Raw genomic sequence first — 25,462 nt, forward strand, 5'->3', positions numbered from 1 at the left:
CTCCTCCTCGACCCTTATGACGAGGCTCATGTTTATAACAATAACATGGGGGAGTAGATTAATTTAAACTAATATATTCATCCGGTTTCAGTCAGAGCACATCCAAACTATGAACTGTAATAATTTAATTTACAATTAGAACTTTGGTAGAAAGAGATCTAATGCTTAGTAACCCTACCTTTATATGATGTTTATCTTCAAATTGTTTATATTTTCAAGTTTTACCTTAATCAAATTTTTTTCTAAATAATTTAGAGAGAGTTTTGTGTTTGGTAGTCCGGGAAACAGACACAGTCTCTATATGATATCTAGTTGATACAGTTTCTATGTGTTGTAGTTTATGTGACCTGTGTAATGTCTCAAGGCAGCTACCAGACGTTCGGATTAGCCAGTTTGTCTGCTTCCTGACCTGGGCCCCAGTTAGTCAGATACTATCACTATTAAGTCTATGAGCCAAATTACTAGAGAGGAGAGCGGCACCTTCCCTGGAGGGATGAAGTCCGTCTCTCTTTAGCAAATCAGGTCTACCCCAAAAACTCTTCCTATTGTCTATAAATCCTATGCTATTCTCCGAACACCACTCAGACATCCAGCTATTCGGTGACACTAATCTACTATAAACCTTGTCACCACGACAAGCAGTGAGAGGGCCAGAGAATATTACAGTGTTTGACATAGTTTTTGCAAGTTCACACACTTCTTTAACATTATCTCTAGTGATCTCTGACTGGCGAAGCCAGACATCGTTAGTGCCAACATGAATAACAATTTTAGAAAATCTACATTTAATATTAGCCAGCTCTTGTAAATTTTATCTGATGTCAGATGCCTGAGCTCCTGAAATGCATTTAACAATAGTGACTTGAGTCTCTATTTCCACATTCCTTACAATAGAATCACCTATTACTAAGGCTCTTTCAACATGATTCTCAGTGGGTGTATCACTGAATCGAGAGAATCGATTGGAAACCTTAACAGGAATGGGAGAGTGGTGTTGCTTTGCCCTACGAGTATGCCGCTGAGACATCACCCAAAAGCCCTGCTGCAGGGGCTCTACAGCTGGAACCAAAGTGTGTGTTGCTCACTGTACTACCTGCATCCGAAACAGTATCTACCGGCTTCTCTTTCTCGCTGATCTCCATTAGCGTTTGGATGTATGTCTCTAACTCATTAATCTTCTCCGTCAGTCTGACTAATTCCTTACATTTAGCACATGTAAATCCCTCACTGCTGATGGAAGAAGCTATGGTAAACATGTGGCATGTAATGCAGGAAGCAGTAACATGAGCGGATGCCATGACTTACCTCTACTCTTTATTGTTGCTGGTTGTTCCCAAGCAGCGAGGGTTTGAGATCGATGTGAATCCCTCATGCAATTGTTTGTTGTTATGGTTGTTCTTGATAAGTGGTGCTTTGAGATCGATGCAATAATCCATGTAACACAGAGGAGAAAATGGGTGCACGGTAAAATGCACACAGCTTAATCACAATAAAAATAGAACGTGGATACAAGCGGAAAAATGCATGCAGTTGAATCGCGATAAGAGAATAATGCAGGGGGAAGAAAACAGATGCATGCTGAAAAATGGCCGAGATTAAAGATTAAAAGCTGAAAATATAGATAAGCGATGCTAAAAAAGCTAGCAGGCTACAAACACAGGCTCGAGCTAAGCGCCAGCAGCCAAGATGGCAATGATAATCCAGAGCGGTCACTAATAATATGACAAGGTCTTTTCTAGCAAGATGTAGAAGCATTAGTGATTGTGAATATATTTTTAGGCTGACTCGGCATGGATCTGTTTGTATTCAAAACTGTATGGTTGTAGGAGTATCAGAATTTTCTCAGCAATGCCTTTGTGGGCTGACTCTCAACTTGGTGTGTCTCTTTGGCAACACACATGGCTGTAGGTTGTGTGGTACAGTGCGTAAAACTCTGGGTTAGTACCATAAAGGTTATGTTTCATCATCTTAAGTTGTACCTTTGTCGACCTTTGACTCTTTACATTGTGAAATGTAGGCTGCATTTGGCCCCATAAATGCTGCTTGCATTTTTATTTCATATAGAGTTCTAAAATAGAGACATCACCAAATTAAAGGAAAATAATTGGTTTGAAGATTACAATACCAAGACTTCATTCTTTCTCTGCTCTAGAAGTTAGTTGATCACCGACCCCGACCAATAATTTCTAATACTTAGATCTAGCACTCTGAGTATCTCAAATTCTTCCCAATATTCTTCTACATGATGCAAGATAAATATTGTAGAATAATTTTCTGACTGCTGATATCAGCTACCTGGGCAAACGCAATGTTTAATTCTGTAGCCCTACCTAATTAACAGTAATTTAGATTTGTTTTTAAAAATGTGATTGTGATTTTCTCTTTTCCCTCTGGTTTGATGTTCCCTTTTGCCTAGAAAACAAGACAGACATCAAGCAGGGAAAGCAAATAAACTAAGGATCACCAGTCACAAGCATCCCGCATTGTCTCCAACAAAAACCCCAAAGTTGACTTCAGTTCAACATCTGCGCTCTGATATAGTCAATGTACTCCTCTGCATCAACCACACAAGGATGGTTGCCTTCTCTCTGTGTATGTACTGTATTTTACCCCAACCTTTTAGTTTAACTGATGTTACCTGTGCACATCAACAATGAAAGGCTTATTTTGCTCTATACCCCTTGTCAGCAAGTCAGCTTAAGAAAACAATATGTTTGCTGAGCATACAGTATGTATAATCACTAATCAGTTACACAGACAGTGAATCTCTGTACAGTACCAAACCTTTCCACATCACAAGAAGTGGAATTTTTTTTTTCTGACACCCGCAATATAGTATACCATATGAGTGAGAAAGCATACTGTTTCTCCTAATTTTGTAATGTGCATCAATTAGATGCTTTTCTGTAAAACTGATCTGTCAGTTTTCTACACCCAGATATTTACTGTAACATCTAAAAGCACATTTTGTGAAACAGCAATAATGAAAGTTACTAAACAAACATTTAGGTGGTTTTCTTGTGTCCTCTTTCCCAGAAATATAATCAGTGAATTACTGCATTCAAATCTCTTTAAAGTTTCTTGCTATTCAGTTGAACTTGTGCATGTCTTTGAGAATAAAAAACAGCTATTATTATTTACAATTCCAAGGATACACAAGACACCACAAACACAACAGTGGAATTCAGCTTTTCGAGCTTGCTTATCTACACCTGATTGCCTCTTGTGTGACTGACAGCAGATGATAACTAAATCAACTTGGATGGGTGAAAATCAACTGACCGAACCATTTAATTAAAAATAGAAACCCTAGACCTAGACTAAAAGGAATTTTCAATGAAGAATCACCACTGACAGTGCAGCTGTGTGGAATTCTGGGTACACTTAAGTAGTCATATATGTCATAGTCATCCAACGTTGGTGACAATAACTACAGTACTTCAGTAAATATCTTCATTTCTTCACTTCTAAAGTTCTTCACTTCAAAATATCCTAACGATTCTTCAGTGATTTTGCAATAATTACATATAGATTACTGTGCATGTTTTGATGGAATGTGCATAAGTGCTATTCTCTTATTTCAAAAGATCACTGTGGCAATCCTGTTAAAGTGCTAAAACTTTACAAAAACACATCTACTCTTAAAAATTGCATCTTGATGAATATTAATCAACAAAAAGCTCAAACTTGAAAATATTAAGTTCCCCTTGGTCTTGGCCAAGATGTCCCCTGATCAGTCTGGATCTTGATCTAGGTCTGCAATACATTATTGTGGCACTACTCAAATTTAACCTCTGGAAATTCTGTCATATAATGCCTTGGCTAAGGTCTCTACATTGGCTGCAGTTGGCTGTCAAAATATAATTCAGAGAATTCTTTCTGGATTATGATGTAGCCAAATGGATTGGCCCCTGCAAACCATATTAAAACTATACTCCCAAGCCTCAGTAATAGCTGTGATTGGTATTATTTAAAAAAGAAGAAGAAGAAGAAGAAAAAAAAAAAAAAAAAAGAAACTTGATTTTTAACATTTCTGCTTAATGGACCAAGTAATAACAGCCTTAGTCTCTATGGTATTCTGGTCCCTAGATACACCATATGGCCAAAAATTTGTGGACACCTGAACACCTACTTTAATTTGTGCTTGTTGAACATTTACAGTTTTCCTGATTGCTAAGACACATTTCATTGAACAATTCACCATTTCCTCGAAACTATAACACAATATCAAAACTACACTCAAATTTTAACAAACCTCAAACTTCCCTGTCAACATCAAATATTTCCCTCACAAACCTATTATCTTCTGTCAAAATTAAACATTGACTTCATATGACACACAAACCTATCAAACTATTCCACTGCTCACAACACATTGGGATCACTGATACAAAAACTTCTATCAACCAGAGAGAATTTTGCAGGTCAATCTCTATATATTTTGCAGTTAAAGCACATAATATTATAGAAAATATGGAAGTGTTCAAAGGGTTTATTTGAGACTAAGCCTACATTACAGTACTGTAAATTTATGCTGGGTGAAAATCACTGTCAAAAAGAAAATTCACTGACTCTATTGTAACAAATTGTCTCAAAGTACAAAGAAATCGGCCTAACTTAAGAATACTGTAAAAATGTAAGTAAGAGTTGGCACAAAAATATCGTACAACTCTACATTGTAAGATGCTCCTCAGTTCTGCAGGAATATGATACATTACATTAGAATTTTGCGGATTAGACAAAGTAGAAATTCACTTTGACAAATTAGCAAAGCAAATGTCATGAACATGTGATACAGTACATGGACTACACAGTACAGTACATGGCCTCTAAACTGCAGTATGTAGTATAGAAGCCATGTAGGTCAACTACTTGTCTAATATTAATACCTGTTTTCTTGTCTGAAGGTTTACGTAAATGATAGATGTAACCATAAAACCACTCAGATTTAGCTGGACTTGTTGCCCAGTATTGTTGTACCATGCACAAATACAGTCAACCAGAATACTGTTGAGCAAATATCATTAGGGACAACTGTTCTTCTGCCCATTCCTCTTCTGCTCTGTCTGACAGAGTTGAAGTAATGGTTAGGATAATAGGGCCAACAGAATCATTTATAGTGTGTTAGCAATCAGTCCCACTCTTTGCTACTATAATATCTTCCACTCTTCTGGAAAGGCTTTCTACTTGATGTTGGAATATAGTTGCATTGGGAATTTGCTCCCATTCAGACATCGGTGAGGTCAGACACTGACGCTGGGTGATGGACCTTGGCACGCAGTCGGCTTCCAATTCACGCCAGTGATGTTCAGTGCGGTTCAGGTCTGGGCTTTGTGCAGGTCAGTCAAATTCTTCCATACAGACAGTACATTATTTCTTTATGGACCTCGCACAAGGGCACTGTCATGCTGGAACAGAAAGAGGCCCTTCCCAAACTTTTTCCACAAAGTTGGAAGCACACAATTCTTTAGAATGCCACTGTGTGGTGTAACTTTAAGATTTGCCAAACATGTTAATTAAAAGGGGGTGTGGCCAAATAGTGTATGGCTCAGGTCCCTCCATGGATGTAAATGTACAGTATGTGACTTTTTGCCCATTATATTGTCTGCCAGGCAAAATTTGTCTAAAAAAGTCAGCTTAGAAAAGTAATAGCCTCTCCTCAACAAGCCACATAATTTGAGGCATCATCTCTTTATAGCACAAATGGTGCAAAACGAGTTATGCTTTGATTTTTAATACTTTTGTTTAGGAGTTTATTCAAATCGACAATTTGCAAACACCACTAATAAAGAGTCCTCCACATTAATTAATACATTAATTAACAAAGACAAAAATAACTTTATTCCCAGTTGTACTGCATTACAATGTGATTGACATACTGAAGATATCCATTGTATCATTATAAGCAGACACATCTAAGAATTGTAAATGGAGTCCTCTAGTACTTTTCCATGACCAGGAAAAGTGCCAGATGGGCTTTTGTTTTAACACCTGTGTAACCAAGTTTTGTTTTTGTTATGTTTTTTCTCTCTCTCTGTCTATCTCTTGATTAAGAAGTTTACTCAGGGCTTCCATAGTGTAATCATCACCTTACATGAACCAATGTCCTTATGTGAAGCGACACCAACTGTCTCTGGACTTGTGGTCCACCAGAATGGAGCCAGCACCCCTGAGTGCTGATCAGACGTCAGACAGTGGATTGTTTGTTTAAATTAAATTTGTCTCCTTGTAAATGGTTATTTGTGCCAATTTTGAAGTTCTGATGTCCAGCTTCATCATTTGCACTTACAGCAGAAGGTGATTTCGAAACATCTTTTGTTTATTCTATTGCTGGATGTCCTGAGACAGAAGGGAGGGGGGATTTTTTTTTTGGGTGCAGGGGATATATATATATAAAGCACAGTCTGAATGAGGGTGTATGTGTCTGGACCTGAGGAAAGTGAGAAAGCAATGATGCATCCAGTCAAGCTGCTCTGTGTGGTGTTTTCGTGCCTCTGTGCTATTGCCTGGGCTTCGTCTAATCGCCAGCCATGTCGTAAGAGCTTTATACATTCTTTCTCTTTTTTGTAAAAGAGTAATACGTATCTGTAATGTTCTCCCACTCCCCCCTTAAACTTTCTAAAATTAATATGAGAAGTTGTGGAGGCACTAGCATTTTGATAATCTTCTCCCAAGCTTCAGATTATGTTGTACTGTAAATGTTACTTTTTCTATTTCTTTCTCAGATGCACCACCATTGACAAGTGGAACAATGAAAGTGGTGAGTGTATGAAATTTTTTCATGTGCTAACATCTAAATTAACTGGTTTTATTTAAGTAAAAAATGTTATGAAGTCAGACCAAACCAACCTGAATGTATTAGATTACACCAACAAAATTAATTTTTAAGAGTTAGATCAAGTACAAATAATAACTGCATGTAGCCACTTTTTAAGTGTAGCATTGCTCAAGAGTCAAACATAGAATTTCAGTAATGTGAGACATTGCCTTTTCTAAATGTTAGATAGAGATCTTATTTGCACCTTTTATGAAATAATCTAATGCAGTAATGTGTACAGGCCTACAATTATTAGAAATGGTCCCTTTGGCACTCACAGGCCAGATAAAAATCACTGAGGGTGCTTTTAAAAATAGTGGGGGTGCTCAGTATAAAGTGGAGACCGAATGTATTTAAATGTTTTTTGATAGATGAAATCATGTTTAATGCAACCAAAACAACTTAATATTTAATCCACAAATTACACTGCCTTATTTTTATATAATAACTGCCTTATCAATATGCAATCAATTATAGCTTTAGTTTTCTCTGCGCATGAATGTAGCAAGTGATGTCAGAAGATGTTATCCACAACCACTAATCTAGAGTCAGTTTTCATGTTCCACCAACAGTTAAGGTTTGGATTTGGCTTTGGGAAAATGATCCTAGACCAGCAGTTATGGGCTGTTTTAACCAGGAGCAGAAATCGGAAGCAACATGCGAGGTGGTGAATTGAGTGAGATAATTCCATTACGAATTCTCTGTGTGTGAGCTGGGGTCTTAACAAATGAGATGGCAAGATGCTTTTTGAGTAACAAATTTAGATACTTATTCAAAATAACCACTTCAGAAAAGGGTTAAACATTCTCTGTTAATTTCAGTCACATTTCATAACATCTCAAATATTATATCTGCATTGTGATTGTATCAATCGATGTGAACCCTTTTTCAGCATTTTTCATAACAAAACTATCGCCCAATTTAAAAAATACTATTTGTTTTATGGGGGCCTTAAGCCCCTACAACAGGGGGTCTTTTTTTTTAATCCCAAATACTATCCTTTTACTTATTGGACAGTTATTAAAAAAAAAAAAAAACTTTTTATTTAATCACCTTGAACAAAACTGAAAATGATAAATAAGCATTTTGTCAAAAAAAATAAATGGGATAATTTCAGGGATTCTCATTAGCTACATAAATTTGCAACATTTTATAAATGATTAAATATTAGATAAAATGACCTCACAATCAAACTTTAGACACTGCACACAATGATCTCATGGATCAGGAATATTTTGCAGTGCATAGTGACAAACAGGTGTAAAGGAAAGTACTGGGGTAGTTTAGTGTTTTGGGAGAAAATAAAATCAAAAGTGAATTTTACCCTGTGGTGCCTTTAGCCCTGTTGTACCCAACTAATATAAAAATCTGGTTGATCTAATGAAAGCTAAAAACAAATAATTTGTACTCTTTAAAAGCTATTTTTACTATTTTTTTTCTTTTGTCTCAAAACACACATTCAGGTGTCAACGGGGGGTCATGATCTTGCATCTGGAGAATTCAGTTATGACTCCAAAACAAATAAATTTCGCTTTGTGGAGGACACTACTCACGCAAACAAAACGTCTTATCTGGATGTGCTCTTACATTTTGAAGAGGTAGGCCTGATTACCAATTTTCTCTCTCTCTATTTCTCTTCCTCTTTCAGTTCGTGATTGCTTTCACTAATTCTTGTTAACTTTTTTTTAATATATATAATAAAACACTTTTTCTTTCTTTCTCACTCTTACTCATACAAACACACAGGGTGTACTTTATGAGATAGACAGCAAAAACGAGAGTTGCAAGAAGGAGACTCTGCAGTTCCGTAAGCATATCATGGAGATTCCAACTGATGCCACTCATGAATCTGAGATCTACATGGGCAGCCCCTCCATCACAGAACAGGGACTTAGAGTCCGGGTGTGGACCGGAAAGTTGCCTGAACTTCATGGTCATTACCTTTTTACTTTCGTGCTTGGTCTCTTTTTGTTTTGAGGCTCTTTACTTTAAATGTAATTAAGATCAAATCTGAAAAGGAAGTTAACCTCACATTTGTTTGCCTAAATAATAAGGGTAATAACTATTTTTTCAACAATTAAAACAAGCATTATTATTATTTTTGGGATTCTTTTCAGCTCACTACTCCCTGTCAACCACTTCATGCGGCTGTTTGCCGGTTTGCAGCTCCTACTTTGGTGATAAGAAGGACCTTCTTTTCAGGTAAATGAAGAAAAAAATCTGTAGCACAGACTGAATGTCTAAAAAACACTAAAAAGAGTGTTATTAAATAGCCTATCGTAAGATTTTAGTTTTTTTTTTTTTTTTGTCTATGGATGTCTATGTTTTAATGGATCCTGTCATTTTGTTGAACATATCAATCATACCTTAGTTTCTATGGTGTTGAAACGGAAGTTGATGACCAACAAGTCTTTGTGCCCCCGCCCTACTGTGATGGTGTGGCATTCGAAGAGTCTCCAGACGACCACAGCTTCTTCGACCTGTTCCATGACTGAAAAACAGAAGATGACACACAAACTGCCAAAGATGGCTATATACAATAATAAAAAGAGCATTTAAATAAAAATATGTCCTGCATCCATCTGTCTTTCTTCAAATCTGTAGCTTCTACGACACTAATTTTATGTCTTTTGCAACTTTGTTTCTTCACTCTAATGAAGTCAATAAAGCTAAGCTTTCACTGAAATCCATTTCAATGTCTATTTTTATAAAATATTGTAGGATGGAGAAAATAATCATAGAGCAATTAATGCAGAAATAATACTTTTTTAAAGTTGTCACTTACAGTACAGTATAAATATGATAAAAATAAGTGAACACAAAAAATATCAACACAATAAGTGTCCGTCTCACTACTGCATATGGCCAAAACCACCTAGTAGAGGTAATAGAGGTACTAAGAAAAGTAGTAAGTGCAGTAATTCTGCAGTAATCTAGAATTGATCCTTACACAAAGATGGCAAAAGCTACTAACACTAAATTTAAAAAACAAGTTAAAATTAGCCAGATAAAAGTGAACTATAATTAAAATCTAAAAGTTTTAAGTGTTTGAAAATATGCACAATGCAGTGACACGAGTTTCATAAAAGGTCATTCATATATTATATACCATCTGTGTTTTATACAGATGAAACACGCTGTGTGGCTCTCAAACTTGGCTTTGTACTGTATTTTGTTTTATCATTTGTGTAGATTTTGTGTCCCACACCTTACTTTTGCCCACCCTTAATTTTTAGCTCTGAATTTTCGAGAATTGTAAAACACAGTCTGCAGTAAAGCAAAACGTCATTGGTTCTTGCCGTGTTTATGAACAGCTGTTTCATGCTATTAAAATTATAAGAGGAATGAATACGTTAAATGCTGCACACATGTTGTGATGACATTGATTTTAGCAGGATGAATGGCAAATTAACCGTTTCTTTAAGCTTATTTTGTGCTACAATGGCTTTTGTTTGTTTTTTAATCAGAAATATTGAATACTCAAAAGTTCCTTTGTTTATCTGTATTGAATTATGTGCATGCAATATGTATTTGAGGTTGCAAGGTCAATGTCACTGACAGCAATAATGAGAGTTGTGGGAAGCACATTCCAAAACTGCTTACGTATTTTTACAGAGGGATACCTAACCAGCACATCCGTCTCTCTGTGCAAAATGAAGGAAATTTCCCAACTTCAATTGTTAGAGCCTCTTTAATTCGTTCATATTTTCACTTCTTATTTTGTGACGTTTACATTACATTCCTAATTTTTTCCCCATTTCACATATGTAGTTTCATACGCACTCCTGGACAGAGAGATAAAAATTGTAAAGGAATTTATAGTCTAGCTTTCCTCTAAATACTCTTCCTGTGGTTGTGTAATTATTTGTGCTTATTTTTCTTTTAGTTTTTCTGAATTGCTAAAACACTAAACCCCATTCTCTGAACCAAATGCTCAGTGGCCTAAACCCATTTGTCGAATCAATTACTCTTTTGGCAAAACCTTAAACAAGTTCAGGTAGTTAGACACCATTTGCAAATCTCATCCACTCTTTTTGCAAAACTTGTGCACAATGACTCAACATTTTCACACTTTTTTCTAATGATGTGATCAAACCAATTGTACAAAATACACAAAGCAGGAAGACGTGATGCTGAGGCAGAATGAATCTTTCATTAACTTTGATTTTGCAGGTGCAAAACATTTTTGAATGTACTGTAATGTGCTTTTCATTTAGAGTTTTCTTTGTTCTTTGGGCTTTTGCAGTTGGACTACTGTATTTTTACAGTATGCAAGTGCTGAATATACAGATATTCAATACTGTATTACTTGCAGGACTTACAGTATACAATATATTCACTGTTCTACTGTAAATTGTGATTACTATACTTACCAGCAGCCATATCACCCTGTAGCTCAAGACTGATTTCCCACTGAAGCTAAGCAGGGTTGAGCCTGGCCAGTACCTGGATGGGAGACCTCCTGGGGAAACTTAAGGTTGCTGTTGGACGAGGTGTAAGGGAAGCCAGCAGGGTGTGCTCACCCTGCAGTCTGTGTGGGTCCTAATGCACCAGTATAGTAATGGGTACACTATACTGCAAAAATGCACTGTCCTTTGGATGAGATGTTAAAATGAGGTCCTGACTCTCTGTGGTCATTAAAAATCCCAGGACACTTCTTATAAAAGAGTAGTAACCCTGGTGTCCTGGCCAAATTCTGCCCATTGGCCCTTCTCAGTCATGGCCTCCTAATAATCCCCATCTGTAAATTGGCTCTATAACTCTACTCTCTCCTCACCACTATTAGCTAGTGTGTGGTGAGTGTACTGGTGCACTATAGCTGCTGTTGCATCATCCAGGTGGATGCTGCACACTGGTGGTGGTTGAGGAGAGTCCCCTGTTCACTGTGTAAAGTGCTTTGAGTGTAGTGTCTGAAAAGCACTATATACATTCAACATTCATTTTTTTGACAGAAATCACAATATGCGCTTACTATATACAATAACTATTTTTGTCTGTAACTACATGCCCTGGATGCTATATTCTCCATTTTCCGATGTAGTGTCTAATGAATGCTCTGTAGTGTTTATATATTGACTTGCTATGTATTGTAACCTCACTCTTTATCTAAGGTTGAACCACACAGACACCAGATTGAACTTGTCATCCATCTTTATTCTTCTACCCCTACGTCATGATGTCACATCAATACACAACATCCCCCCTCTACTTGAATATGAACTCACCCCATCTAACAAGTTCTCATTCACATTTTCTTACAACTTACACAGTTCAGAACACCCAGGACACATGTAACAACCTCTGTTTTTTTTTTTCTTATCAGCTCATACACCTTCATAGAACATCACCAGTGCTTTCAACACAGATGTAATGAACCATGGCATAATACATTTTTTTTTTTTTTTTTTTTTTTTTACTCATATAACCTTTCATGTCTATGGAACTCATTGAACCTAAAATTTCCTCTTTTTTTTCTCAGCTCCATCTCATTTCTCCCCCGTCAATCCTTTTTAATTTCATTAGTCACTCATGTCATTGAGGCCTGTATGTCTTAGGAGTTTGTTCCTCTCTCTGAATTGTTTCACAGTTCATTTTGCATTCCTCTGCAATTCCTTTTTGTTCTTCATCACAACTTAGCTCTTGAGCGCATTTCATATCACCATTCACTGTCGGTGTTTCCACTCCATGAAACTTCTTGACAAATGTTGTGTTCCAGGCATATTTTGCTCCGGTGGGTGACTGAACGATAACACTTTTACCTTCTCTGTGTATGACTTTGTGAGGCATACTGTGAAATGTTGTTGTGAATTTGTCTGTTTTATCCTGCTTCACATGCACTTGATCTCCAACCTCTATGTCTAATGTCTTAGTGCCTCGTCTAGGGTCTGTGTATATCTTGGGTTTTCCTTTCTGCTCTGCATCTCTGTCTCGAGCTTTAAGATCACTGTGTGGAGTTGTGATGTCTGGTAACTTTCCTCTTATCTTCCTCTGAAAAAGAAGTTCCGCTGGGCTTTTGCCCATTGTGGCGTGTTGTATGGACCTGTAGACAGTCACATACTTGCGTAGCTCTCTTTTCCACTCCTGGCCTTCAGCTTGGGCAATCCGTACTCGTTTCATCAATGATGCGTTTTGTCTTTCCACTTCTCCATTTGCTTGTGCCCACTTTGGAGTTGTTTTGATGTGGTGGATTCCATTCTCCTGACAAAACGTCTGAAACTGACTAGACTTGAATTGCAGTCCACAATCTGACCTGATTGTTAAGGGAAGTCCGTGCCGACTGAAAATGTCCTCCAAACTGTCAAACATTTTTCTGCAATTGTGGATCTGAGGATTGCATATTCATAGTACCTACTGTAATAGTCAACAACAACCAGAATCGAATATCCATCAGGTAATGGACCAAGTAGGTCTGTGGCTACGTTTTGCCATGGCCTTTCAGGCATCACTGTGGGTGACAGTGGTTCGGGAACATCTGGTTTCGCTACCAGCTGACAACCGTGACATGTCCTCACAAACCTTTCTGCGGCTCTGTCCATTCTAAGCCACCAAACCTTTGTTCTCAGGTGTTGTTTTGTTCCTACTACACCAAGATGACCCTCATGAGCCAACTGTAACGCACTTCCTCGCAGCAACTGTGGCACCACAATTCTTGTTCCTCTGAGTATTATTTGGCCAATGACACTTAACTCACCCGCAATATGTCTGTATGCAGGGCAATCATCAAAACAACCTGTTTGAATGGCAGTTCTCAGTCTCTGTAATTCCACATAATTTGCCGAGATCTGCTCGTCTTCCTTGGTGGTCAGTTTTTTTCAACAGCCTTTCTGAGGTGGAACGGAACACGCCTAAGGGGCTGTGCAACTGGCGTCACCATGCTGTCTATATGCAGGCTGATTTGTTTTGTGTTTAATTTGCCTACTCCGTAGAACAATTTGGGGTATTGCTGTCGTATCATTGACTTCACATCACTCACCACCGCAACATTAACTCCAATCCTCAGCACTCCTAATTTAACTGCTGTGTCTTTGCTCCCCACGCCCACGAATAACTGTAAAATCAGCTTTTGTGCTGCATTTTCCAATTCCTACCTTGCAACAGAAAATTCCTTTCACTGGCAAGGGTTCACTCAATGAGTATGCGTACAGTTTTTTTATCTGATTTGGCTGAAACACATTTGATCTTCTTTTCTTTCAGTATTTCCCATGTTCTTTCATCCACTATGTTGCTTGTTGTTCCTGAGTCAACTAACATTGGTAGTCTGACGCCCCCTACTGAGAATGTTATTTTGTCCATGTTGCTCTCTTCTCTTACAACAAATGCAAACTCCTGATTCTTCTCATCTGATTCAGCTCTTTTTATTGTCTGTTTTGAGCTTTCTTTTATTTTACACATTTTTGCGAAATTATCTCTTCCATTGCACTTTCTGCATGATTTTCCACGTGCGGGGCGTTTATAATCTTTTGCAAGATGACCTGTCTGTCCGCATCTGTAACAAGTTTTATCCGAATCTGCTCTTCCTTTGCTATATTGCATTCATTTTTCTGATCTCTCACTCCTTTTTTTGGACACAAGACTCGCCGTCTTTTTTACCTCAGTTTCTGGAGAGATGTGCAACGGCGCCACTGCAGTTCAACACGTTCGCACTGCGCTGCAATTTCTAAAGTGCGAGCAAGTATCAAATATGTGCCTTCCTCCAGCAATTTTCTGCGCACATATTCAGAGTTGGATCGACTCAAAACAGTATCTCTTATTTGGTTGTCTTTATCAGCTCTAAAATCACAATCCTTGGCCACTTGCCTTAAACATGACAAACTGTTGCACAGTCTGTCACGTTTTCTGCTTTAGCTGATAAAATGTCTGTCTTGCAAATGTCGTGTTTACCTGAGGCACAAAGTATGCGTTCAGTACTGTTACTGCCTGCGCATAATCCGCTGGCCCTCCTGTGTCAGTGAGTGTGGAGAAAATATCCTGCATGTCTGTCCCTGCATGATGTAAAAGCAAGGCTCTCCGTCTTTGTTTTGTAGCGATGGATGCATTGTCAGTCAGGATCAAACCTTTCCCATCGGCAAACAGTTCAAAAGCATTTAGCCATCTTGTCTATCGCGGACCTAACGTGACTGGATCGTTGTAGCAGTCAAACTTGGGAACGGCTCTGTCCATCTTTAACGCGCGCTGTCTATCTCAAGGCTAAACTTTTCAATTAGCTGAAATAAACACGTCAGAGTGACGCACGCCTAACTCACTGTCAGATTTAACTAACGAATGAGTCTTTGTTATATCCTCGTCGCCATTGTTGTAACCTCACTCTTTATCTCAGGTCGAACCACACAGACACCAGATTGAACTCGTCATCCATCTTTATTCTTCTACCCTACGTCAGGCATCACATCAATACACAACACTGTGTGTATGATCTGAAAGCATTGTTTGATTTTTTTGTACTTGCTTGTTTTTATTACTGGGGAGGTTACCTTACCCCCATCCCCCTGGAATCTACGCCCCTGATTTGACTTATTTTATTTGGAAAAATTAAAACAATGTTTATACTTAGCTTGATCAAATATTTTTCCAGCTTTACTGCTGTCTCAATTTAATATCATATTCTTTGTCTCATCAAGTCAGTTACAATAGCAGTAGTTAAAATAAAGTCACAATGTGTGATGAGATATTCCTTGCATCTTCCATTAGATTTTCTTGCTTTTTACAGATGACAGAAGATTTCACACATTTATTAAGACGACTGAGTTCTGATGTTGTTCCTCTGGTTGGTTAACCGAACACAAAACCCTGCCCACCGGAACTAACGGTGGCATATGGTAAATGGCATAGAATGAAACTCATTACTAAAATCATGTCTGCATGCTATGCAAACCTTTAGTCTTTATTGTGTTTGTATGTAAGTTATTATGTACAATTATTATGTTTTATTTTTGGGAGAGGCTTTTGGACACTTGGAGACATTTTTGGACACTAGGATAAATTATTTTTGTAATGCTATAGTTTTTGATTGCTTTGCTGTATCGACACAAAAATTACTCATTTACATGAGACATAATTGGGGACAAAGCAAATTATTTTCAGAGCTACCTTATGTACAATCTGAGATATATAATGCCAAAAAAAAAAAAAAAAAAAAAAATTGGCTCAAGTTTTTTTCTTAGGCTGAGAGTCTCAGAATTCATCATTATCTTAAAGCTTAAAGGGTTAAACAATATTAAGTTTGTTTTGTCAACAAAAGAGTGTCACTCTTCCTTGCAAGTTGTTTCTTGCCTGAATGCTTGGGATAAATTGACTACTTTGCTATTCTAAACTATCTTTGTATCTCCTTTATATCTTGAAGCTCTGTCCTAACCCAAAATATCCTTATTAATTTAATCTCTAATCTATCTCCCCTGTCTCTATCTCTGTCTCTCAGTGGTTGTTTTAAGTACCCTCTGGTAGAGCAGTTCCTAAAGACAAAACATGCTTCATGGGCTTTGGCTGCAAAAATATCTCCTTTGTCAGGTTTTAACACCCCTCACTTTACTGCTGGCTTGCTTTTATCTGACCTACTACATCTTTTGGGTGTCACCCAGTGACCAGTTCTACTGTAACCTGCGCACAGGTGTGTTACATAGATAGCACCACTGTGTCTGTCTCTGTGTGTGTTTGCATGCATCTGATGCACCAGTGTGTGTCTCTTAATCTGTGCTGGTGTACTAATGATTTGCTATTGTTTGTGTACTGAATTGTGTTTTTTGTGTTGTCTCCAGGTATATTAGTAAATGAGAGTGGGGTATCAGATGCAGTGCAATGTAAGCTAGTAACAGTGGGTGTGTTTCACATTCTAAGTTGCATTAATCTGGCAGTGTATGTACTGTTAGTACCTGCTGTACTTTACGCTGCCCTCCAACCTGCCCACCAGCACCAGCGTGCTCAGTTCCTCCATCTGTATCGCCTACTGCCTGCTTTCGGTCACTCCCTGGATTTGCAGCCGACTGTGCGGCACTATGATGACCTCGGTATCTACCTGCTGTTCTTGGAGGAGAACTTAAGTGAGTTCAAGGGCTACAAATGTTTGCAGGTGTGTGTATACTGTACATCTGTATATGTCATTTTATGCAACTGTTTTATCTCTTCGACAGTTTTTTATACATGGTGTTTGAAAGTGCATTAATTCCCAGATCTGGATACTGTTATCAGTGAGGGAAAGCGAAATATTTGTGGTGTGTGTATGCAGGTATTAGAGCTGCTGTCAGAGTGTGGGGATGCAGCTTTTGACACCATGTGTCTCCTCAGGACTCTGGGACAAGTGAGAACTGACATGGTGGACAGGAAACAATACCAAACTGTCGATGGGAAGACTCAGTCAACTAAGACAGAAGTATCTTCTGAACTAAAGGGTAAGTGTGACATCAGTATGTGAAGATTAGAACACCACGTGAAGTCGAATTTTTTGACAGTATGATGTTGGTTTACTAAAATAAATATATATTTATATATTTTATTATTTTTTTTAAAAATTATTTTTATTTATGTTTTTTGCATTCTTTGATATGAAGGGAATGAACACATCATTTGATATGTCAGAATACAAGTACAAAAAAGCAACAAAGCACAATAATAAAACATGTCAGTCTTGTTACAGGAACTGTTGGTATAGCAGCTCATATGAATATTTGTTTTCTCTCTAGATGTTTCTGTTCTGCTGGATAATGGAGTACTGACAGCAAAAAGCTGCAGCTGTGTGAAAGATGTAAGACACAGGGTGGTCTGAAATATATTCAGATATAATATATATATATATATATAGACTGTATATATTCAAAAGCTCTAATGTTTACACAAACTGTGAAAGCCAGTCAATCAAATCACTAAAATGTTGAAGTTCAATATACTTTAGCTGTACTGATTTAAAAAAAAAACTGGTAACATGTGAGTTGTTTAATTTTTGAAGATTCCCTTAAATTGTAAAGGGAACATGAATAAAATCTAACATTATGCAATGCCTGAAACTAACAGTGAGATATTTAATGTTTAAATTTACACTACAAATCTTAGTTTTCCGGTAAAGTTATCTTGATAAATAAAAAGTTATCTGGTAGGTGGCCAAATGCAACTAAAGACATGTACCTGCATAACTGAGCTGCATGTTTGTGTATACCTTACATCAATAAGAATGGGGTGAATGATTATTATTGATGCATAAGATCAAATGAAATGTTAACATAGGAAGAAGGATTATATTGCTTTATAATGTAACAATGCACTGCCTAAAAGCAATAATCAAATATACAGGTTGTAATGTACAATAGATGTAATATATTGTAAATTATATGTCACTGACTCTTGTGTTTAGGGGAGCTACAGTTTTTGTAATAAGTTAAATATTTTGCTAATTAAATTTGTATACATTTATTCTAAATAGACCTATTGTTTTATATTGTTTAAGAAATGCTTTTCAATTATGTAGCTATTTTTTTTATATTAATTTATTTATTTTGTTTTATTTTTTTTAATGTAGTTTCATACTTCCTTACATTCTTACCTGGAATCCATCAGAGATATTAAAATTAGTTGCATGTCTTATGGAAATGAACACTTCTAGAACACTGCTAGACAAATTGAAATGAATAAATCTCTGTACATGAAAAGTGTGGTGTTTGTTTATAGCTGTAACTCTTAAAATGATTTAAAATGGACTGCAGTCATGAAACAGAATGTAATAAAAAAATTTAAAAAAAAGGCTTCACTGTTCTCCATTCTCTCCATAAAAAAATATATTTTTTTTCTCTGTTACCAGATTTCTTTAAATCATAAGGTTCAATTAATTATATATTTAACATATCAAATATTCAGATATATTAGCACTAAATGAGCTTTGCTCTGCCTCTCAGCTAAATATGTATCTCTAATTGAGAGAGAAAAATATTTAATATCATTTTTTTATATATAGTTTTATGAGAAACTTACTTGCACATTTAACTAACAAGCAGGCATACATTACATTGATTGTAGATTCTCATAAAGGGCTGAGGGGCTACAAAGTTTACAAGGAGGTATTTTCACAAAATATGAATAATATCAGATTTTTATTTTTTTTCCTTTTTTGTGCTTTGGACCTAAACGCATTATCTATATCTTCTAACATGAATATCCTGGAACGTTGTAGAAAATTGTTAAAGTACAGTATGTAGTACTGTAGTTTGCTATTAAATCTTTAAAAACGTGGGAAATTAAATTACGACCAGTCACACAAATAAGCACCAGAATGTGTTTGTCTTTTTTGAGCGTAATACTGCTCAGTCATTAATTTGAATTGGCTGGGTAAAGGCAGCTAATGTAGCATGTCTGATTGGACAGTCACTTAAAGGAGCTAAAAAGGAGTGTGTTTGCGCAAACAAAACTCATTTTCCAATGATTCAGACAAATACAGCAAAACCTGGCTGAAAACAACATCACCAGTTTAAATATAAAAGTGAGAAGGGCACGTTGTTTGACCCAAACCATCTCACCTCTCTCAGCTCCTCTGCTATATCCTGTGTATTTGTTGTCCTCTGTTTCAAGAACAGGTAAGAGACTGACAGAATGGTAAACAAACAATAAATGCTTACAATTGTTTTTCATTTCTAAAGAGATGAGGTGATCACTGTTCATGACACTTTGTGCACTTGGATGTATACACACAATTTTATAAACGATGCAACTTTGTGTCTCTTTCAGTGTGATTATGGCAGTGTGGCTCCAGGCTGGTGGTTTGCTGTTCCTCTTGGCTGTCTCTATTGTCAACACAAATGGAGAAACCCAGCATCGTCTGTGTGGATCTGACCTTGTTGGAGCATTTATGCGGGTCTGTGGCAGCTCCAAGAGAGATGCTGACCTCCTCCTGGGTATAAACGAATATATTTCAAGTAGAAGAACTGTGGTGTACTGGTCAGATACTGGCCCTATACTTTAAATAATGTATTTGATAAATAGTAACGTTTCTAATTTATATGTTCTGAAATAGAGCATAAAGAAAAACAAAAATATTGGTTAAAGCAGGTGTTGATTATTCAAGTTTTAGATATTGAAATTACCCACAGAAAGATAAGAGAATGTAACGGGTTCAGGATGGGCAAGGAGGAGGTGGGAACCGGCTGAACAGTCAACGTAAAGTTTAATGGTATAAATTAACTTAAAACATCATAAACATAAATGAACACAGACACACATGCAACAAGGCCGTGTGTCTCTCTCTCTCTCTCTCATACTGGCGCCTCCGGCTCCCCTTTATCTCGCTCTCCCCCGATCATCTGATTCAGCGCCGGCCTTGCACGGCCCAGCCACGCCCTCCTCCTCTTCACACTCCTCCCCTGCCCGATTCAGGCCAAGGCGCCACCGGACTGATTTACAACCCTCCCACCTCTGGAGGGGAGACACTGCCCTTCCGGCCATTCCGTCAGCCGGTGGTCCACCCCGCCTCCTGTGAACATGGGGGAGAGACGAGGGGAGGCGTGGGGAGAGAGAGAAGAACTTTCTTGCCAGCTCCCGGACAGGCTGTCGCTCGGTCCTCAACCACTCCTCCGCCCTCTGGCGGACGACAGCTCGCTTCTCCCCCGGCGGACAGCAGAGAGTCCTCTGGCCCCTAGCGGATGGCTGCGGCTGCTCCCCTGGCCCTCAGGACTCTGCGACAGCGCATCCCTCCTCCCTCCTCCCTCCCGGGTTTCGGCACCACTGTAACGGGTTCAGAATGGGCAAAGAGGAGGCGGGAACCGGCTGAATAGTCAACGTAAAGTTTAATGGTATAAATGAACTTAAAACAACATAAAAAATAAACGAACACAGACACACATCCAACACTGCCACGTGCATCTCTATCTCGAACTGGTGCCTCCGGCTCCCCTTTATCTCGCTCTCCTGCTGATCATCTGATTCAGCCCTCCTCCTTGTCACAGAGAATAATTGTGCATAATAGTGAAAGGCAGGAAGACAAATAATGCAAAAGACTCCCAAAAACAAATATAAGGTAAAATAGTAAAACAGGGTTTTCCTTTCATTTTGAGGAAAATCAGATTTTGTTTTTACTCAAGTTGTGGCAATGACCTGATCATCTGCAGTTTTTCTTTACTGAATAGGGGCAGTTACAAAGAAATGCCACAACTAGTTTTGGTTCAATTTCACACTTATATTAAACTACTAGACTAGTATCAAAGTATTGTTGTATTCTTTTCCAGGTTTCATTCCTCCTCAATCTGGCCAGGAAAATGAGGTGTCTGACTTTGCATTTAAAGATCATGCTGAGCTGATAAGGAAGAGAGGCATTGTGGAGCAGTGTTGCTTCAACACATGCACATACACTGAACTGAAGAATTACTGCTAAAGAACCTGCACATTTCTAATGACAACTGCCAAAGACACCGCCTGTTTACAGATTGGTATCAGCTTTAACGCTCTTGATTTGTGCTTTTCTGAGAAAATAAAATGTTATCAAATGAACACAGAACATGTTTTAGGTATCTGTCTAATATCTTTATTCATTATTGCAGCATGGAAAGTGAATGAAAATAAGCAATATAAAAATTGTAGCCATTTAAGTGGGAAAACAATGGACAAATTATTTGACATGTTAAGAACCATAAGATAAACAGGAACAAATCAAATTAGTTCAGTACCATATGAATTCTCCTGAGATTTAGACTGTGCTCAGATTCTGACTGGTACTGAGATTTTTTGACAAACATCTAAAAATGGAGTCAATTTACTAGAAAATAATGTTAAACTTTCCTCTAGCCCTATACTGTTCTCTAGCTTCCCCACCTACTTCACTAGGTACAGCATCTTTTCCACAAATTGCATACTATCCTCTCAAATGGGGTTTGTGCACAGATGCACATATCCACACACACAAACACTCTGATTTTACAGTATACGATAGGGTACATGGGGGCTAAAAGCTCCCAAATAGTAAAAGGCCTATTGCATATAATTAGATGGCAGATAAAACTATACGGTTATGACTGGTTACCATTTCTCATTCCCTCCTTTCAGAAAACCAGGGATACAGTCGTAACCTTATCGCTCCCTTTCAAGTCAGTCAATTCGACACTGCGCCATAGCTGACGCTATGGGAAATGTATAGCATCACGCCGTGCTACTGATTTGCATATGCAACAATGCCTACTAGCCAATAGGGTAGTTAAAGACACCAACAGAGTCTCCTCTTCCTAACAGAATAAGAAGGGTGGAGCAAAATAATGAATGGATATATATATATATATATATATATATATATATATATATATATATAAATATATATATATATATATATATATATATATATATATATATATAGCGATGACACTAACTGGTTTGGGTAGCGCAACATCGCAGGATGCTTTAAATCACTAACGTGTGTAAATATGGATTTAAGGCCATTAGCCTGATGAGTAGTAAAACTTGAGATAAAGAGGTTGCTGATTGTGGCTTACGGGATGACCATGTGTAAATAAGCTGGTAGTAAGCAATGAAATACATAGATTAACTCTCCTTCACAGTAAGCACTTGGGAAGAGAGAGAGTTGACATCCAGGTTGAAAAACCTAGTAAAAGTACTATGGGAAGCCCAACCCTCCTGCTAGCAGATGTCCTCTAGGGAAACACCATTAGACCATGCTCAGGAAGAGGCCATGCCTCTAGTGGAGTGAGATTTATCGCTAATAGGGCACTGTATGCCTTGCGAGTCATATGCGAGCACAATGGCATCTACGATCCAATGTGAAAGCCTTTGTTTGGAAATGGCTAAACCATTAAATGACTTGCAACGCAGACAAAGAGCTGATTTTACAGCTTCATTTTCCTTGCACAATCATCATATGCATGTAGCGCCCTTACGGCCCAAAGTGTGTGCAGTCTCTCCACCTGGTCTGAAGCAAACGGTGGAGGGGAGAAAGCATGAAGTGTAATAACCTGCGCCCGGAGGGGAGTAGTAAATTTTTTTGGCATGTAGCCCTTTTTGGGTTTGAGTACGGCTTTTGACAAGCCCGGTCCAAAATCGAAGCAAGAGTCATCGACCATCAGCACTTGAAGGTCCCTGACGTGTTTCACTGACTAATTACACAAATAAGCACCAGAATGTGTTTGTATATTTTGAGTGTAATACTGCTCAGTCATTAATTTGAATTGGCTGGGTAAAGGCAGCTAATGTAGCATGTCTGATTGGACAGTCGCTTAAAAGGAGTGTGTTTGCGCAAACAAGACTCATTTTCCAATGATTCAGACAAATACAGCAAAACCTGGTTGAAAACAGCATCACCAGTTTAAATATAAAAGTGAGAAGGGCACGTTGTTTGACCCAAACCATCTCACCTCTCTCAGCTCCTCTGCTATATCCTGTGTATTTGTTGTCCTCTGTTTCAAGAACAGGTAAGAGACTGACAGAATGGTAAACAAACAATAAATGCTTACAATTGTTTTTCATTTCTAAAGAGATGAGGTGATCACTGTTCATGACACTTTGTGCACTTGGATGTATACACACAATTTTATAAACGATGCAACTTTGTGTCTCTTTCAGTGTGATTATGGCAGTGTGGCTCCAGGCTGGTGCTTTGCTGTTCCTCTTGGCTGTCTCTATTGTCAACACAAATGGAGAAACCCAGCATCGTCTGTGTGGATCTGACCTTGTTGGAGCATTTATGCGGGTCTGTGGCAGCTCCAAGAGAGATGTTGACCTCCTCCTGGGTATAAACGAATATATTTCAAGTAGAGGAACTGTGGTGTACTGGTCAGATACTGGCCCTATACTTTAAATAATGTATTTGATAAATAGTAACGTTTCTAATTTATACGTTCTTGAAATACAAACAGAGCATAAAGAGGATAGAAAAACAAAAATATTGGTAAAAGCAGGTTTTCATTATTCAAGTTTTAGATATTTAATTTACCCACAGAAAGGTAAGAGAATAATTGTGCATAGTAGTGAAAGTCAGGAAGACAAATAATGCAAAAGACTCCCAAAAACAAATATAAGGTAAAATAGTAAAACAGGGTTTACAGTATGTCAACAAGGCTAAACCTCCTTTCATTTTGAGGAAAATCAGATTTTGTTTTTACCCAAGTTGTGGCAATGACCTGATCATCTGCAGTTTTTCTTTACTGAATAGGGGCAGTTACAAAGAAATGCCACAACTAGTTTTGGTTCAGTTTCACACTTATATTAAACTACTAGACTAATATCAAAGTATTGTTGTATTCTTTTCCAGGTTTCATTCCTCCTCAATCTGGCCAGGAAAATGAGGTGTCTGACTTTGCATTTAAAGATCATGCTGAGCTGATAAGGAAGAGAGGCATTGTGGAGCAGTGTTGCTTCAACACATGCACATACACTGAACTGAAGAATTACTGCTAAAGAACCTGCACATTTCTAATGACAACTGCCAAAGACACCGCCTGTTTACAGATTGGTATCAGCTTTAACGCTCTTGATTTGTGCTTTTCTGAGAAAATAAAATGTTATCAAATGAACACAGAACATGTTTTAGGTATCTGTCTAATATCTTTATTCATTATTGCAGCATGGAAAGTGAATGAAAATAAGCAATATAAAAATTGTAGCCATTTAAGTGGGAAAACAATGGACAAATTATTTGACATGTTAAGAACCATAAGATAAACAGGAACAAATCAAATTAGTTCAGTACCATATGAATTCTCCTGAGATTTAGACTGTGCTCAGATTCTGACTGGTACTGAGATTTTTTGACAAACATCTAAAAATGGAGTCAATTTACTAGAAAATAATGTTAAACTTTCCTCTAGCCCTATACTGTTCTCTAGCTTCCCCACCTGCTTCACTAGGTACAGCATCTTTTCCACAAATTGCATACTATCCTCTCAAATGGGGTTTGTGCACAGATGCACATATCCACACACACAAACACTCTGATTTTACAGTATACGATAGGGTACACAGGGGCTAAAGGCTCCCCAGTGGTAAAAGACCTATTGCATTTAATTAGAAGGCAGAAAATCTATAAGGTTACGACTGGTTACCATTTCTCATCCCCTCCTTTCAGGAAACCAGGGATACAGTCCTTTAAATTACCCATAGAAAGATAAGAGAATGTAACGGGTTCAGGATGGGCAAGGAGGAGGTGGGAACCGGCTGAACAGTCAACGTAAAGTTTAATGGTATAAATTAACTTAAAACAACATAAACATAAATGAACACAGACACACATGCAAAGTGGCCGTGTGTCTCTCTCTTTCTCATACTGGCGCCTCCTTGAAAGGGAACCTTATCGTTCCCTTTCAAGTCAGTCATTTCGACACTGCGTCATAGCTGATGCTATAGGGAATGTATAACATCACGCCGTGCTACTGATTTGCATGTGCAATGATGCCTACTAGCCAATAGGGTAGTTAAAGACACCGAAAGAGTGTCCTATTCGTAACAGAATAAGAAGTGTGGAGCAAAATAATGAATGGATAGATATATGGGTTGTTGACATGACATGGCATTTTCGCTGTCACACAAGATAAAAATTAATAAATAGTATTGTCATCATTTAAAAATGCATTAAATGATTAAACATTTCTTTGCTTTACATCGACCTGTTATTATACAAACTGCATTGTCATTAGTTTCTTTTAATTTTTTGAGCCAAATCTCAAAATTGTCCTATGG

General features: G+C 37.8%; 2 protein-coding genes and 1 pseudogene across 4 annotated transcripts; all 3 read left to right on the forward strand.

Moving 5' to 3' along the window:
* Positions 1-6,393: 6,393 nt before the first annotated feature.
* Positions 6,394-9,503, forward strand: epd (ependymin). The gene is made up of 6 exons (XM_051675995.1): positions 6,394-6,535; positions 6,726-6,760; positions 8,281-8,415; positions 8,564-8,750; positions 8,935-9,019; positions 9,189-9,503. Exons 1-6 carry the CDS (start codon positions 6,409-6,411, stop codon positions 9,310-9,312), a joined length of 693 nt encoding a protein of 230 aa, XP_051531955.1. The 5' UTR covers positions 6,394-6,408; the 3' UTR covers positions 9,313-9,503.
* A 3,708-nt stretch (positions 9,504-13,211) lies between these two features.
* On the forward strand, positions 13,212-17,601 carry LOC127420599 (pannexin-1-like; annotated as a pseudogene).
* Positions 17,602-19,256: 1,655 nt separating this feature from the next.
* On the forward strand, positions 19,257-24,307 carry LOC127427992 (insulin-like). 3 transcript variants are annotated; one of them, XM_051676035.1, is made up of 3 exons: positions 19,257-19,368; positions 19,520-19,686; positions 21,013-21,281. In XM_051676035.1, exons 2-3 carry the CDS (start codon positions 19,527-19,529, stop codon positions 21,156-21,158), a joined length of 306 nt encoding a protein of 101 aa, XP_051531995.1. In that variant the 5' UTR covers positions 19,257-19,368; positions 19,520-19,526; the 3' UTR covers positions 21,159-21,281. The 3 variants fall into 3 exon arrangements, with proteins under 3 accessions (XP_051531995.1, XP_051531988.1, XP_051531978.1); XM_051676028.1 differs by lacking the exons at positions 19,520-19,686; positions 21,013-21,281 and adding exons at positions 23,351-23,517; positions 24,039-24,307 and having other exon boundaries at positions 19,260-19,368; XM_051676018.1 differs by lacking the exons at positions 19,257-19,368; positions 19,520-19,686; positions 21,013-21,281 and adding exons at positions 23,051-23,199; positions 23,351-23,517; positions 24,039-24,307.
* Positions 24,308-25,462: the final 1,155 nt, after the last annotated feature.

This window comes from Myxocyprinus asiaticus, chromosome 3 (assembly GCF_019703515.2).
Source record: "Myxocyprinus asiaticus isolate MX2 ecotype Aquarium Trade chromosome 3, UBuf_Myxa_2, whole genome shotgun sequence".
NCBI lineage: Eukaryota > Metazoa > Chordata > Actinopteri > Cypriniformes > Catostomidae > Myxocyprinus > Myxocyprinus asiaticus.

Excerpts from the sequence above, each read along its gene's own strand:
- LOC127427992 (XM_051676035.1), top strand. The coding sequence starts at position 19,527 with ATGGCAGTGTGGCTCCAGGCTGGTGGTTTGCTGTTCCTCTTGGCTGTC. Across the intron at positions 19,687-21,012 it reads AGATGCTGACCTCCTCCTGG|GTTTCATTCCTCCTCAATCT; the intron begins GTATAAACGAAT and ends ATTCTTTTCCAG.
- epd (XM_051675995.1), top strand. The coding sequence starts at position 6,409 with ATGAGGGTGTATGTGTCTGGACCTGAGGAAAGTGAGAAAGCAATGATG. Across the intron at positions 8,751-8,934 it reads AAAGTTGCCTGAACTTCATG|CTCACTACTCCCTGTCAACC; the intron begins GTCATTACCTTT and ends GATTCTTTTCAG. Across the intron at positions 9,020-9,188 it reads AAGAAGGACCTTCTTTTCAG|TTTCTATGGTGTTGAAACGG; the intron begins GTAAATGAAGAA and ends ATCATACCTTAG.